A 13445-nucleotide genomic window follows, 5' to 3' on the forward strand; every position below is an offset into this window, starting at 1 on the left:
GAGACAACAAGAATGGAATATCCAAAGTTCCGAGCGGGGTTGTCGAAGAATTCTTGATCGTCGCAGACAACTCCAGAAAGAAAAAGCAGAAAACGAAGATGGGCCTAGCGTTTGACTCGCAGTAAGTCTGCCCGATTGGTTATAAATTTCTTGAAGGAAGGCTTCTCCTAACTGCAACAGTTGAGTGTTTATACCTTCGAGAATGATAAATGCAAGTGTTATAATGCTTTAAGACATGCGCGGTATCTGCATGCCAGCAGGTCGATAACTTTGACTAGCCATGCATGTCCACCGTTTTTTGTTTGTCATTGGGACACAAGCTTCCTAATGATAGACATGTGTAATGGTCTCACTGGATTACAGGTACAATAATTTGAGTGCAACGTATTAAAACTGAAAGAACAAGTAAGAATAAAGTGGTGGTGCAAGGGGAGTGCTGATTTAGGGAATTGTTTTGTTTAGAAATTCGACAATGACCACCCCCTCCCCCCAAAAAAGTTGCAAGCCATATGTTATCTATATAAACGAAGGGATAAAGAACGTATTAATATTGTAAACAACTCTCCAGCATTGTGTAATAATAAGTAGAGGACAGCGCATCTGCCATTATGTTGTGCCCTAATGTTACTCACGCTGTGTCCCGCACTTGTGAGTTGAGCGAGCGTGGTGACTACAGTCGTACGGAGACACATTACTCAAGTGTCTGTGATACACACGTGTGTTAGTGTTGCAAGCGTTACACGCAGCGCTTCTAGCATATTATCTCAACATTAGCATTAAAGTTGAGTGCAATACCTAAGCGTTCAGCTGTCTTATTTTCACTGGTGTCCCTCCTGGGTCTGTTGCTGATGGAAGAGCGAAAAGACATAGTCGGATATTAATGTGGGGTCTTGGCGGTCGTAAAATCGATGTTGCAATAATATTAATCTCACCAAGTTCTCAATTAGAGAATTTTTAGTAAATATTATTTCATAATGTCTTTATTTGTAATCGAAAATGTTACTTTACATTCAAAGTGTGCAATACAAAAATGTTAAGCCAGCTTTATGATGATATAAGGTCAGAATCACCTCACTTACAAGTCTTTTAGCGCTCGTCGGAAATAAAGATGACACTATGGTTACACGTTGACGGAAAGTGAGTGCTAGCTGTTTGCCTCATTTCAAGCACCATTTTGCAAACTTCATGCTCTTCCCGGTTAAAGCCGTAAAACACACACACACACACACACACACACACACACACACACACACACACACACACACACACACACACACACACACACACACACGCACGCGCACGCACACGCACACGCACACACACACACACACACACACAGAGAGAGAGAGAAAGACAAACAAAAGACAGACAGACAGACAGACAGACAGACAGACAGACACGCACACACACACACGCGCACGCGAAGAAGTCGGGATGCACCAGTACTCCTATACGTAGTCTGAATTGGAATGTTCGCGCTGTCCTTGCTTTTCAGAATGAGTTCTTTCCTTGCTTTACCTTACATTTTGTGAGTAATGGTTTGTTATTGCACTAGCTTTTGATTAGTATAACTGTAATAAAAATATTGCTGCTTTTTTTCTTTATTTAGCTCGGCCGGTTACCAGAGTCTAACCTCAGGTAAAGACTGGGTAGACTTTCTGAAAGCTATGTGGAACAAATATAAGTGCTCCTACTACGGTGCTTTGGACGGGAACATTCGGGCCTTTAATAGCCTCGACAAGGCAGAGGCTGTATGGACACCGCTCACTGTAAGTCTTATTTTGTTCGCCGGCTTTTGATCTATTCATTAGAAATGATGATCTTGGAAAGGTAATCAGAAGAGGAGATATATTTTCTAGGGTCAAAAGCCAGCCTCTGCAAAAACGAAAAAACTGATGGCGAGAAATTTAGCAACGCGTAAGTGTTTAAAGTGCTGGCACTTTAAGCGCAAGCTAAGCAGCGGTAAGCGCGAAGTATCCTCCTCAAATCGTTAGAATGACAATGCATGTCACCGTATGTAACTGAAAATAATTTGGTTGTTTACGTTCGAAGCACGACGATTGGATTGCGGAGCGCATTTTGCATACGTAAAGCAATCTGCAGCGCTCTAAGAATTATTAGCATCAGCGTATGGTATGCTCACTGGCCGACCGAAAACTTTTTCCAGCCATCTCGAATTACCCCCTGTCTTGCGTCAGTTTCCCACTTTCATCACGCCACCCATTTCTCTGCCCTCATTTAAAGGCTCGCACCATCTCTTGATATCCTATCTGTAACTTTAATACGTTATCTTACTAGCCATTAGATGGTCGGTCCGAATACCGTCGTCCTCAATTTGTATTCTAGCGCATCGCCTTCCACAGTTCTCTAATCCAGATCGTTGTGTTCCTAGTCAGAAGGCTAGAAAATCGCTGCGCGTGGACAATTTATCGGCAGCCAGAAGACACTGAATATGGAAAGCCAGTTTTGCGGAAGCCCGCGAAGTGGAGGAAGGTTCATGAACGGGAAAAATTGTCATCCACCCAGACTGCTTAGCAAGAAGCTACAAAGAAAACCCACGTACTGGTTTCTCAGGAATAAAGCTTAGTTGTTTAAGAAAATATCGGCTTAGTCCGGGGTTCCAGCCCGCGACCAACGCCTTCGTACCCGGCGTCGATCCCGTCTAAGCATTCGTTCTGCACCAATGTTTTTGCCTCAAGGGTGATGCTTCCTTTCTCACAAACCTTTATACGTTTCCTTTGTGGGGTATTGCTGCAATCTCGGTGGGTGACTGTTTTTTCTCTTCCAATAAGCTTCCAGTGTACCTTCACATTGCGAGCTTCCGCAGAACCGATCTGCCATATCTTCCCGCTTGTGAATAATGTACCGGTAGAGTATTCATCAATGTTTGCTATTTATCAGTTGAGAACACGTTTCATCCTTTCCAATTATTTCCACACAGCTAGCGTTTCTTTAATGAAGTCAAATCTTGGCCTTATTACTTTGCAGATTCAAAGAAAAATTTCCAGTCTCCGCCTTTTTCAAAAAATCATTTACCAAAATAATTCGCTTAAACAAGACTTCATTTCAGAGCCTTCGTATACATGTCGTCGCGTCTTGATCATCGATTTAAAGTGTTGATTTCCCTTTCTCTCGCACAAAGGTTTTCTGTGATTCATTTCTGCCCAAAACCAGTGCCGAGTGGAACCACCTTCCTCCCTCCATCACCTGCATCGAGGAGGCATTATCTTTCAAGATTGCAATAACTGATTATGTTTTGAGTTTATCACCTAAATACTAATAATTGTTGGAACGTGTTGTATTGGTTGTATGATTGTACCCCACCCCCTCTAAATAAATAAACGATAAGTAAACGTTCACGTATGCTCTCGTTACTCCTTCGCTACAGAAAATCCCCATGGCTACTCGTACTTCAATTCAATCAAAAGCCTTTTCGTAGCCTATGATGTCACATAAAGAGATTTGTTATAACCGGCAACTTTTGCAAAAGCCTGACTGGAGGCATGGCTGTGATGCATTGCTAAATAACCGTTCCGAAAGCCCGCCTACTGTGTGCGTTGATTGAAATAAAGCGTTGTGTACTGCATGTCTTCATGGATCACTGGTAGCATGCCGGAAGCAAGATAATGATTGAATTCAATTTGGTAACTTCTTTCTTTTTATGATTTAGCATGCTGTTAGTATTCTCTCAAATATCTGGGGCACATGAACTCATGAGGCGTTAAGGCTGAAAATTTTTCGAGTGCATTTTTCCCTCTATTTCCTACGAAATCATTTGCTACTTCATCTTACCCTGCTGCTTTTCCCCAGGACATATCTTGCAAAGCTCTTGTAACATCACCGCCGCGTAGTTACACATGGTGCTTCTGTATCGCGTTCGTCAGTACATCTGATCAAGGTTACATGGTTGCCCTGGACAGTGAACAATTCAGTACAGAATTTATGTTCTGTATTTATTGCATTTTGAACAGTACTGATGATACTGCCCTGCTCATCTTTCATTACAAACATCTTGTTCCTTCCATAGGAAAGTTTCCTTCTTAATAATTTTATGCCGCTGCAATTTTGTGCTCCTTCCACAATCCTTTCAATGCAACATTTTGTTTTCTTGTTTTACGCTGTGACAATTGAAATTCTGGTTAGGAAAGAACAAAAATTCTCCTATATGTTTGTTCATTGATCACTTTTGTGGCGTTTCTGTATTACTCATCAATGAGATATTAAACACTGCGATCACTTAGCATGACGAAGGCTACGAAAAGCAAGTGGCCATTGGGACCATTCGGTACTCATACATTCCAACTGGGTGTGCTTGGGAAACTCCTTGACATTTTTACGTTTTGTTTCTTCCGGGTTTCCACCCAGTTCTTACGCATGGAATTGGTGAAGATAGCTGGAGCAAAAGATCACTATGCTGTAGTGCTCGGTGTGACAAGTACGGATATGGATCCTTTCGTAAAGAAGGTGGCTGACCATTTGAAAAAGTAAGTTCACGTCACTTCTCTCCCTTCTATGGATGTTGGATGCCTCTCGAACCAGAAGAGTATACACATTTTGGGTTGGTTTGGTTGCTGTATAGTCTGTGTTTCTCTCCTTTTACTGTTGTTTAAATCAACGCTGTAATCTGTGTCCCCCTTCTTGTGCTGTTGTTTAGTGTTGCTCGCTCTCGAACCAACTTGCGTGAACTCACTCCAGCGAGCTGTGCTCGTATGACGGGTTTCGTGAGACTCCTTGTTTTGTTCACGATTAGCTGGCATGCAGTGTACTGCAGTTTTATCAGAATCAAAGCCACGAACCATCCTACGTCCTGGACGCCCCCTCGACAAAGCGAGCGCCGGATACATGGCCCTTACTACCGTTCCCTAGAGTACCACGTGAAAGAAACAAGCCTTTTGTGCACCTGTGGTCACATATCGATCATGCCCGAGGACAGCCGTCCGAGATTAGTAAATAAATAAATAAATAAATAAATAAATAAAACAAAGCATCACGCGCACTTATAAAGCAGAACAAGTACACCTGTGCGGCTGTTTTTTATCAAAACACACACTGTTCCGTCCGAGGGCAGATGGTTCACTACCGGAATTTTAGCCTTATGAATCTCGCGGATAACACGTTGTGAACTTTAAGAATCTCCTTCGTAGTAAACTGACTTGAGGACCAGCAGATGGCTAGACGACGAATTCGAGTGTGCCAAATTGTTCGTCTAAGGTTGAACACGTATACCACGGGGCAACCCTCACAAAAGGAACTAAACAAGTCTGATGTTTTGTTGGAAGTGGCGCTACGCGTACTTAAGGAGGAATTTACGAAATCAGTGCTTTCTTTCTCTCGGGATAAATGTGCTATCCCTCGCACGATACAACGCATTCAGAAAGATTTATGGGCTAATGCCGGTAAATCACGGTTAGCATTGCTGCAGTGCTAAGCTAGACGAAGACACAAACCCACTGAACGGACACTAGAAATCGGCATGATTTACTGGACCAGTGATTACGTGCATGAAAGGCGCACTGGCGTCAAAGATCAAGAGCACAGGTCATATAATGCCAGCGTCCCGCCGTGCACATGCACGATTTGCACGGTATTGCGACAGAAGGTACGGCAATGCAGTTGCCGGATTTTTCTATGCCAAAATGCTCGAGTCGGCACTTTCAGTACACCTGTGCTGAGAGACTTACAAAAAGGCCACTTTCACAGCTCTCGGCGACTCGGTCATTGTGCAGCGTTTAACGCTGGGCTGACTGGAGGGCTGTTGATTTACTCGTTGATTTATGCGATTTGCTTCAGTTGATTTTTTCTTGACCGGAACCTCTACTTTCGCTGGCGTGAACAGTTTCATTTCTTCATGGTCGAAGCAGCTTTGCAGTTGCGCGCGTCTTGAAATAGGCGTATATTAAAGGTACAAATAAATATTTGTGGCGCTTTCGAAAAATTGAGGCTTCATACAATAATTATAGGGTGGACAGGCACATAGATAAAGTAAAAATAAATAAATAAATAGATGGCCCACAAAGTGTTTGCGTAAGTACACCTAACGGCTGCTCTATTTCATAAGCAACCCTTACATTGGAGGCCTGAATAAGCGCATGTGATATATGCGTGCCTCTTTTCAAAGATATCACACTTTTTCCTGGTTCACAAGTACGCGCATACGTGCTAATATTTCGGCGGCCGTGAACTTCACTGCATGGGACACCTGATTAGTTGCCATGTAATCTTTCTTGTGTTTTGTTAGCGAGAAAGGCCCTTGTGGGTAAGTTAATGTGTAGCTGCATGCAAGGTGTTTGCTCTAAACGATTGTGGGCGTTGTTATGAGAATAAGAAACCAGAATGGGCAACCGCACATCGCTACTATAGCAACTGTGTTTGAATGAGGCGTGCATGTTTTCAATTAACATTTAACATCTCTAGCGAAGCGTGTTCGCAAAGTGGCCTAGACTAATGCGACGTGGTAAAAACAACTAATAAGTTAAAATATAGCTGCGAGCATTTACCGCACCGAGGCTCCGTAAGGTAGGCAGGCTATGTTGTTGATTATTTAACAGATATATTTTAAGTGACGCTAACAATGTCTCTAAGAAAATAAAAAAATAAAAAGGAACATTTGGTCAGCGATGGCGAGCTGTAGTAAGCGATTCCTACTGTGGGGAAAAGCGCTTTGAAAAGAGACACAGCAAGGCTCCCCAGGTAAACTAACGGGAGCGATTCTAACAATAGATGTTCACTTTTGTGCCCAAATATATATTCATCATCGCACAGCCATGTGACGCCTCCTATTTATCTCACTGTTAAAAGAAGGATCACCTTTTCCCGTGCAATTGAACTCTGGTTTTACGTGCCAAAATCTCGACTCTATTATGAAACGCGCCGTAGTGGAGGACTGCGGATTATTTCTGATCGCCAGGGGATCGTTAACGTCCGGGAAGTGCCTGAATGAAGGACTTCTATAGAACACAGGAGGAAGCTGGGGGGAACGACCGGGATGACAATCTTCCTGTACGTTGTCGTGACTGTGGAATACACAACAAGAAGCCGTGTAAATGCTTGTTCAACTTATGTAGGATAGTAGCCAAAAATAAAATCAGGATGTTAGGGAGATACGTGAAGCAGATTGCATTAGGAAGGCGGGTGTGTAGTGTCTCAGCGCACCTTCTGTTTTTCTGTCGTCCAAAGAAACTAAGTTTCTGAGCACGGCTATACCTGATGGCGGCATTTCGCTCTTGTGACGTCATGAAGGAAAGTGTTCAAATGATTCAATTTTGTAAGCACGCGACCTGTTGGAAGCAAGCGCTTGCGTTGCCTTCTCCTCACGTTGTCCTTGTGTGCGCTTGGCCGTGATCTGACCGTTAACGTGCCCGCAATGCACGGGACGTCATTTTTTGTTAACAAAACCAATGGTGTGCTGACACATTTCGCTCCATCGCTGATGGTGGCTTTCGCCTCTTTGATTTCCCGCGTGCATCTTACGTTATGGTAGCTGATTATGTGGCAGCTTGAAGGCAACGGTGAGCAACCACAGTCATTGCAACGTGCTGAGAGGTGCCCGTCTGCGTAATGTGCACGGTTCTTTTTTTATTGGGTCTCTATTAATCCGTATTTTACATCTCGGCCTGTCTTAAGGATTTAGTTTCTGCCACAGGACAGTGATATACGCAATGAAACGCTGAGGTCGAGAGAAAGAGAGAAAAAGAAAGCATTTTAAGAGCGCATATACGCAAGAATACATGTCGGGAACGCGAAGAACACGTTTGCACGTCAAATAAGCGAAAGAACTGGGTTTAGCGTCCCTATAGGACGTGTCGATTCTTAAAAAATTCCAATTAGTACGTCTGTGTTAATGAACACTTGAAGGAGCATTTTATTGACATATATATGCAAGCATATTCAATTTTTTCCTCCAAGGATATCCCAGAGCGACACACAGATCGCGTTCACACGAATTCGACAGTATAGCGTATCGAATGTCTTATGACACCGCGGCACCAACATGCGACAGCGTTTACATGTGGCGTATTATCGTTCGTTTTATACAAGCAAGAACCAGTTCCTAAATAATGCGTTTCGTAGGCGAGTGGGAGGGAGTACACGCTGGCATCCGTCTTCCATCTCGGTTTATACGGTATACAAGGTGTGCCAGGTAGCTTGAGCCAAGAATTTAGACATGAAATGCCCGTCGGAAGCGAATTGAACCGAACGCATACTATTCGCAATAGCCAATAGTAACTCAGCCAATTTTTTGTTTTCCCATAACTCAATAATTAGTAAAGGTTTTTTAACCCATATGTTAACTATTGGCTGAAGACCGCAAGTATGATACGTAGATTTGTAGAGTACCTTCAGAAACCACCGATCGAGTTCTTTACGTTACGATACCTCGCACGTAGTCACTTTCTTCCGGATTGCAAGGAAAGCCCACGAAATATGAAAAAAAGCCGCGTGACGGAATGCTTGCGCAGTCGTATCGTGCTGCTCTCAAGCGTGCGTTCGGTGAGCAAGGTCGGCTCCCGTCAGATGACTTCAAAAAAGCATGCTGCTGGCCGGGCGCTGCCGCTGAGATAAAGAATGCCATGCCACTTCCTCGTCGTCAGTCACGATGCAGCCAACCTTGTTGACCGAACGCACGCTTGAAAACAGCGCAATACTACGCGCAAATACTCCGTCAGGTGGATTTTTTCATGTTTCGCGTACTTTCCTTGAAGTCCAGAAAAAAGAATTACGTGAGGCGTGCTGTGAAGGAACCAACTCGATCGGTGGTTTCTGAAGGTGTTCTAGAAATCTGCATGTCATTTGGGGTACTCAGTCAATAAATAAAAAGTTGGGCCATTAAACCTAATTAATTACTGAGGTATGGAGAAAAACACAAATGTCCGTGTTACTATAGGCTCTTGCTAATAGTATGCGTTCGGTTCAATTCGCTTCCGACGCAGCTTTCATTTTTAGATACTTGGCTCAAGTTTTGTGGGACACCCTGTATATACACACCACGGGAGTCTTCATACCCTCTCCTTGCAAACTGATGCAATTCGTCTTTGTGTGTTATCACCAGTTATGTGGACGCGATGTGCTTAATACGCGATTAGATGCGCTGCCGTCCCATTTGTGCAAGCGCGTCTGTAGTGAGGTTGTCGCTCTTTTTGTGTCCTTGTTCCGTACGCCTGTCTTCTTCGTGTACCCCTATTCCCTATCAACTTGCTCTGCATTTTGCCGCACTTTTCATCAAATACGATTCCTGTTGACAAAAGAGGGAAGAAAAAGAAACAAACAAACAAAGAATGCGAGACAGAAAAAAAGAATGCGTGCATCCGGAAGCATGAGATACCGTGTCGTAAACCGTGTCCTTCGTTGCAGTGTCAACGGGCCCACTCATTTCGTAATCATCAGCCACACCTCGTACTCAAGCTTCGCCCTTCCACCGTACAACAAAACAGCAGCGCACCGCAATTGCTACATCTTGCCACCCTTGATGTACGCGTTTCAGGACGCATTCAACTGGACCTTTTTTTCGACAATGGTGAGCATGGGCCTAATCAGGTCTTTTGTTTCGACTATGCGAAGAGCTTGCTTACGTCGCTGAGTGTCCACGTAGCTGGAGCACAAACACGTTTTATTGCAACACACGCGCTTACTGGTCTTCAGTGCGCTCGCGAAAATCTTAAAAAGCCATTCCTCCACCCGCTGCAAAAATGCCCTCGCCCACCGATAAAGCGAGGGCTCGCGATAATGTTTTGAATCACAACTCAGCGGTACGCAAGTCAGTGGGTTTGTCTATTGCGCTGAAGATCATCGAGACGACACTGCTGATTCACCACTGTAAATAGTCTATCTGTGTTACACCCGCATTATTGAACTTGTTACCTATGCACTTGTACATTGTTGAATAAGCCGTTTGAGAAAAATAAAGGAAAGAGGAGAAGAAACACTATTATCAAGACGGTGGCTTATTGAATGCTAGTGTAGATAATTCATATTACAAGTCATATTTGTCCAGGTTCGGCGAAAATATATATATAAAAAAAACGTACAAAAAAGAGAGCAGACAGCGATTCTTCCGGCCTCGAAGTCATGCTGCTTTAAGCAGCGATCTGCCACACTAAAGTCCAGCATCTTATTTGTTGGTTCGTGCTGGTCTCCTGATTTCTTTTTCCTTGTAGCAATTGCGTTTCACCAGTAGAGGGAACCGGACAAGTACTCAGCACTATAGGTTGGTTTGTAAGGTTGGAAGGACGCAGTCTTATATAAATGTAAAAAAATATATTATGAATATTTATTACCATATTTCAAGGGTATAACGATAAATGGTGACAGCACAGAAAGAATCGCGTGGATTAGATAAGTCCTGACCTTTTCTTCTTTGTGGTGTACACGGCTTTCTTTCAGTATTATAGAGTAATGCATGCTGTGGAATTAGAAATGCGCTCACGGACAGACCAGCGTGTTCTGAATAGGCTATATTTATTTAATTAAAACGCAGGGAATAGTACAACCCTTCATTCACAGTTGTTAGTCCAAGTCTTTAAGGTTATACATTCTTGTTTTTTGCGGGTGGTCCAGATACTACTATACATTGTATATGTTTCAGGTAATGATGAGTGCATTGTGTTTTTTTTTATTTGCGTAAAATAGGCATATGTTTTCTTTCCATCGTTCAGCAGGACACCACCCGAGCACGTAGCTGCCCGATATGACTGCAGGGTTGCGCTTGAGAAGTCCTTCAAAAATGACGTCTTCATGCATCACTTGAAAGCGAACAGCGTTCTTTGCATCTTTGACGCGCCTTCGTGATTAGCGGTGCTCGTTGGGTTGTGGGCGGTGATCTGTGGTTGGTGTGGGTAGTAGGCGATGGTCGAGCTTGCGATACAATGACGCCGAAGGGAGGGCCGCGTGCTTTCATGCAACTGGGCTGCATCGACCTCCACCCCCCCCTTCCGCCCCCCCCCTCGTCCCCCCTGTAGAAGGTGGGAGGTTGTCATGCGCGAGCTCTTCAAACAAGAGAGTTGCTAGAAGACCAGGGAAGGAGATGAATGGGAAGGGGCTTTAGGGGGATGTCGCTCGTTGGTTCATCAGCTTGTTGATTCGTTAGTTCGTTTGTTCCTTCGTTCTTTCGTTTGTTCGCTCGCTCATATGACCACTGGTTCGTTGGTCCGTTCGTTTGTTCGTTTGGGCTATCCGCACACATTGGCAATCACCGTCAAGGTTTTCTGCACAATATTCATAAATTCTGGTTTGGTGTAAATTAATGTTTAGACATGTGCTGATGAATCGGTTGCCGTGTTAGATTGTGTTTAAGGCTCGATGACTCGTTTTGAAGGCCCTACCTGGGATCTTCGAATAGGTTGAGGAGAAAACTCCTGTAATTCCTTGTTTCCGTGGTAAAATGAAACAGTGGCACCTATGAGATTGTAGCGATTTCCTTTTCTCTGTACATTTGCGAAACTACTAGTATAGGACACTTGGTGCCTTGGAATACTGTGAGCTACTATGTAAATTACATGGCCTTGCAGCTGCGATGTCGTTGTTGGTAATACGTTGCCGATGCGTTCGGTGTTGTTGTCCTTCAGCAACGTTATCTTTGGCACATCCGCTATTCTGGGTATGGGCAGCGTGCAATGTATGAGTTTTATCGTCGTCATTGTCACGTGCGCTTCCTTTGTGCCGATAGCGTTATTTTCACAAACATTACAACGAAGGATTTCACTATCCCGTCACTTTGTCAAACGTAATTTTTATGCCATTCACCTATTGTACATTCTTCATGCACTGCAGTATTGCTAGTTGTGGCCTCCGAAATAAATGGACAGATGCCACTGCTCGCTGAGTCTGTGTGGAGCACGAAAACTTGCACTCACTGCCCAGCTCTAGCAAGATTTAATGTAGATGCTGAATTTATACGCATGCGCGCCTGATGTATATATATTTGTTATAAGATGTACTCATATTGAATTCCCATTTGTGCTGCTTCGATGTGCGGCTTTCCATGTAATAAAGAAAAAAAGAAGGTGAACTTTTGCTTAGTGGTTTGCGTGATAGACTTTCTAAATGCATATTGATTCCCCGTCGTGCCTTCAAATCTACAACTGGTACAGCACAACATATAATGGAAGAAACAAGCTGATGCCGGCCAGATGAAACAACAGAGCGCTCCGTTCTTTAATCTGGCCGGCTAGGCTTGTTTATTCCTTTCTATGTTTCGCTGTACCAGTTTTAGAATACCATACCCACTCGCCCAATCCTCAACCCTATCTGCATGGAGGCCTTCGTGGATTTTTTTCTTCTCTTCACTGTGGAAATGGTGTAGCAGGCAATGACTCAGTGGCCTACGATGAAAAAACATCATCGATCGGTGTCGTGAATGAATACAACCGTCGTATTCAGCGTAACTAATTGGAGGAATGGTCAAAGCACACCTTGCTTTGAGCACTGAACTGCTCTTGCAGTAAAAAAAAACACAAAAGATAAAAACCTGAAACGGTGTCTCCTCGTCTTCCAGCATCAATAGCAACAACATTCAAAACGAACATGAATGCTTACAAGTGCTGTGCGGCTAGCCTACCATGGCAGCGTGAAGGCGTGTATGTTGCACTTGCTAGATGGTTGCGACATTGCCTTACATAACGCCCACATGAGCTGCTGAACCTTATGAGGCTAAATTAAGAACCGTTTTAAAGCCTTTGTGAGAAACACACGAAGCCCTTAGACGTTACCGACGGATTCTGCGGTGCTTCGGACACCCTCTCGCTCATATTGTTGCTCTGGTATACACAGATGCCAATCGATGTCTTTGAGCTCGCTAGGGCCCAAGGATAGCTTTGCTCCCGGAAGATTTCTGCTTTGGAAGCCCTGAATTAAATTGCACAAGGCCATTTGTTCCGAAGAACAATTCGTCAGTGGTGCGCCTGTTTTAGTATCTTTACTGTGTTGTGAAGATCTACTGTAGTGTATACCAACTGCTTTGAGGACTACGTGTCTGATCTAGAGGCCGGTTTCAACTTGGCAATCAGATATTTCGCCTCTACGACGATGCGTGCATGATATATTTAGAATGAAACTCTTTTTTTTTCATTTTTGCTCGAGAGACGAAACATCATTTGTAACAGCAAATTATTAGACAACTATACGAAGCAAGGATAGTACTTTTATCGGCCGCATAAGCTTGTAAATATTCGCCTACTAACTAAATAAACAAGCATAGTGTCACGAGCTCACAGACCAACATAGACACATCTCACTCGATGATCGCGGACACTCGTCATCAAAACACTGGCGTGATGTGAAGAGCGGAAGGAGGAGCGATCACATGCTCCTTCGTGCTGCCTTTCGCTGCAGCGCACACTAAGCGCCGAGAACAGAGCGCACACATACTCACTAGCCGTCGGCCAGGTTCTGCACCCACAGCAGATCGCTTTCGAGAGAGGGCCCACGAGGCTGCGCTGAGCCACACCACA

At 44.0% G+C, this 13445-nt stretch overlaps 2 protein-coding genes across 11 annotated transcripts in view; one reads left to right on the top strand and one right to left on the bottom strand.

Annotated features, from left to right (window-relative positions):
* Positions 1–13445, bottom strand: part of LOC135895820 (uncharacterized) — a 155821-nt gene that overhangs the window by 125592 nt on the left and 16784 nt on the right. The window lies entirely within an intron of this gene.
* Positions 1–13445, top strand: part of LOC135895788 (uncharacterized) — a 50608-nt gene that overhangs the window by 26995 nt on the left and 10168 nt on the right. For all 8 annotated transcript variants that reach the window (XM_065423957.1, XM_065423991.1, XM_065423982.1 and 5 more), the window contains 4 exons: positions 1–121; positions 1610–1769; positions 4366–4484; positions 9352–9514. The exon at positions 1–121 is cut by the window's left edge and continues 108 nt beyond it. In XM_065423957.1, the coding sequence (XP_065280029.1) occupies positions 1–121; positions 1610–1769; positions 4366–4484; positions 9352–9514 (563 nt within the window). The remainder of the gene's footprint in view (positions 122–1609; positions 1770–4365; positions 4485–9351; positions 9515–13445) is intronic.

The sequence above is a fragment of the Dermacentor albipictus genome, chromosome 8 (genome assembly GCF_038994185.2).
Source record: "Dermacentor albipictus isolate Rhodes 1998 colony chromosome 8, USDA_Dalb.pri_finalv2, whole genome shotgun sequence".
NCBI lineage: Eukaryota > Metazoa > Arthropoda > Arachnida > Ixodida > Ixodidae > Dermacentor > Dermacentor albipictus.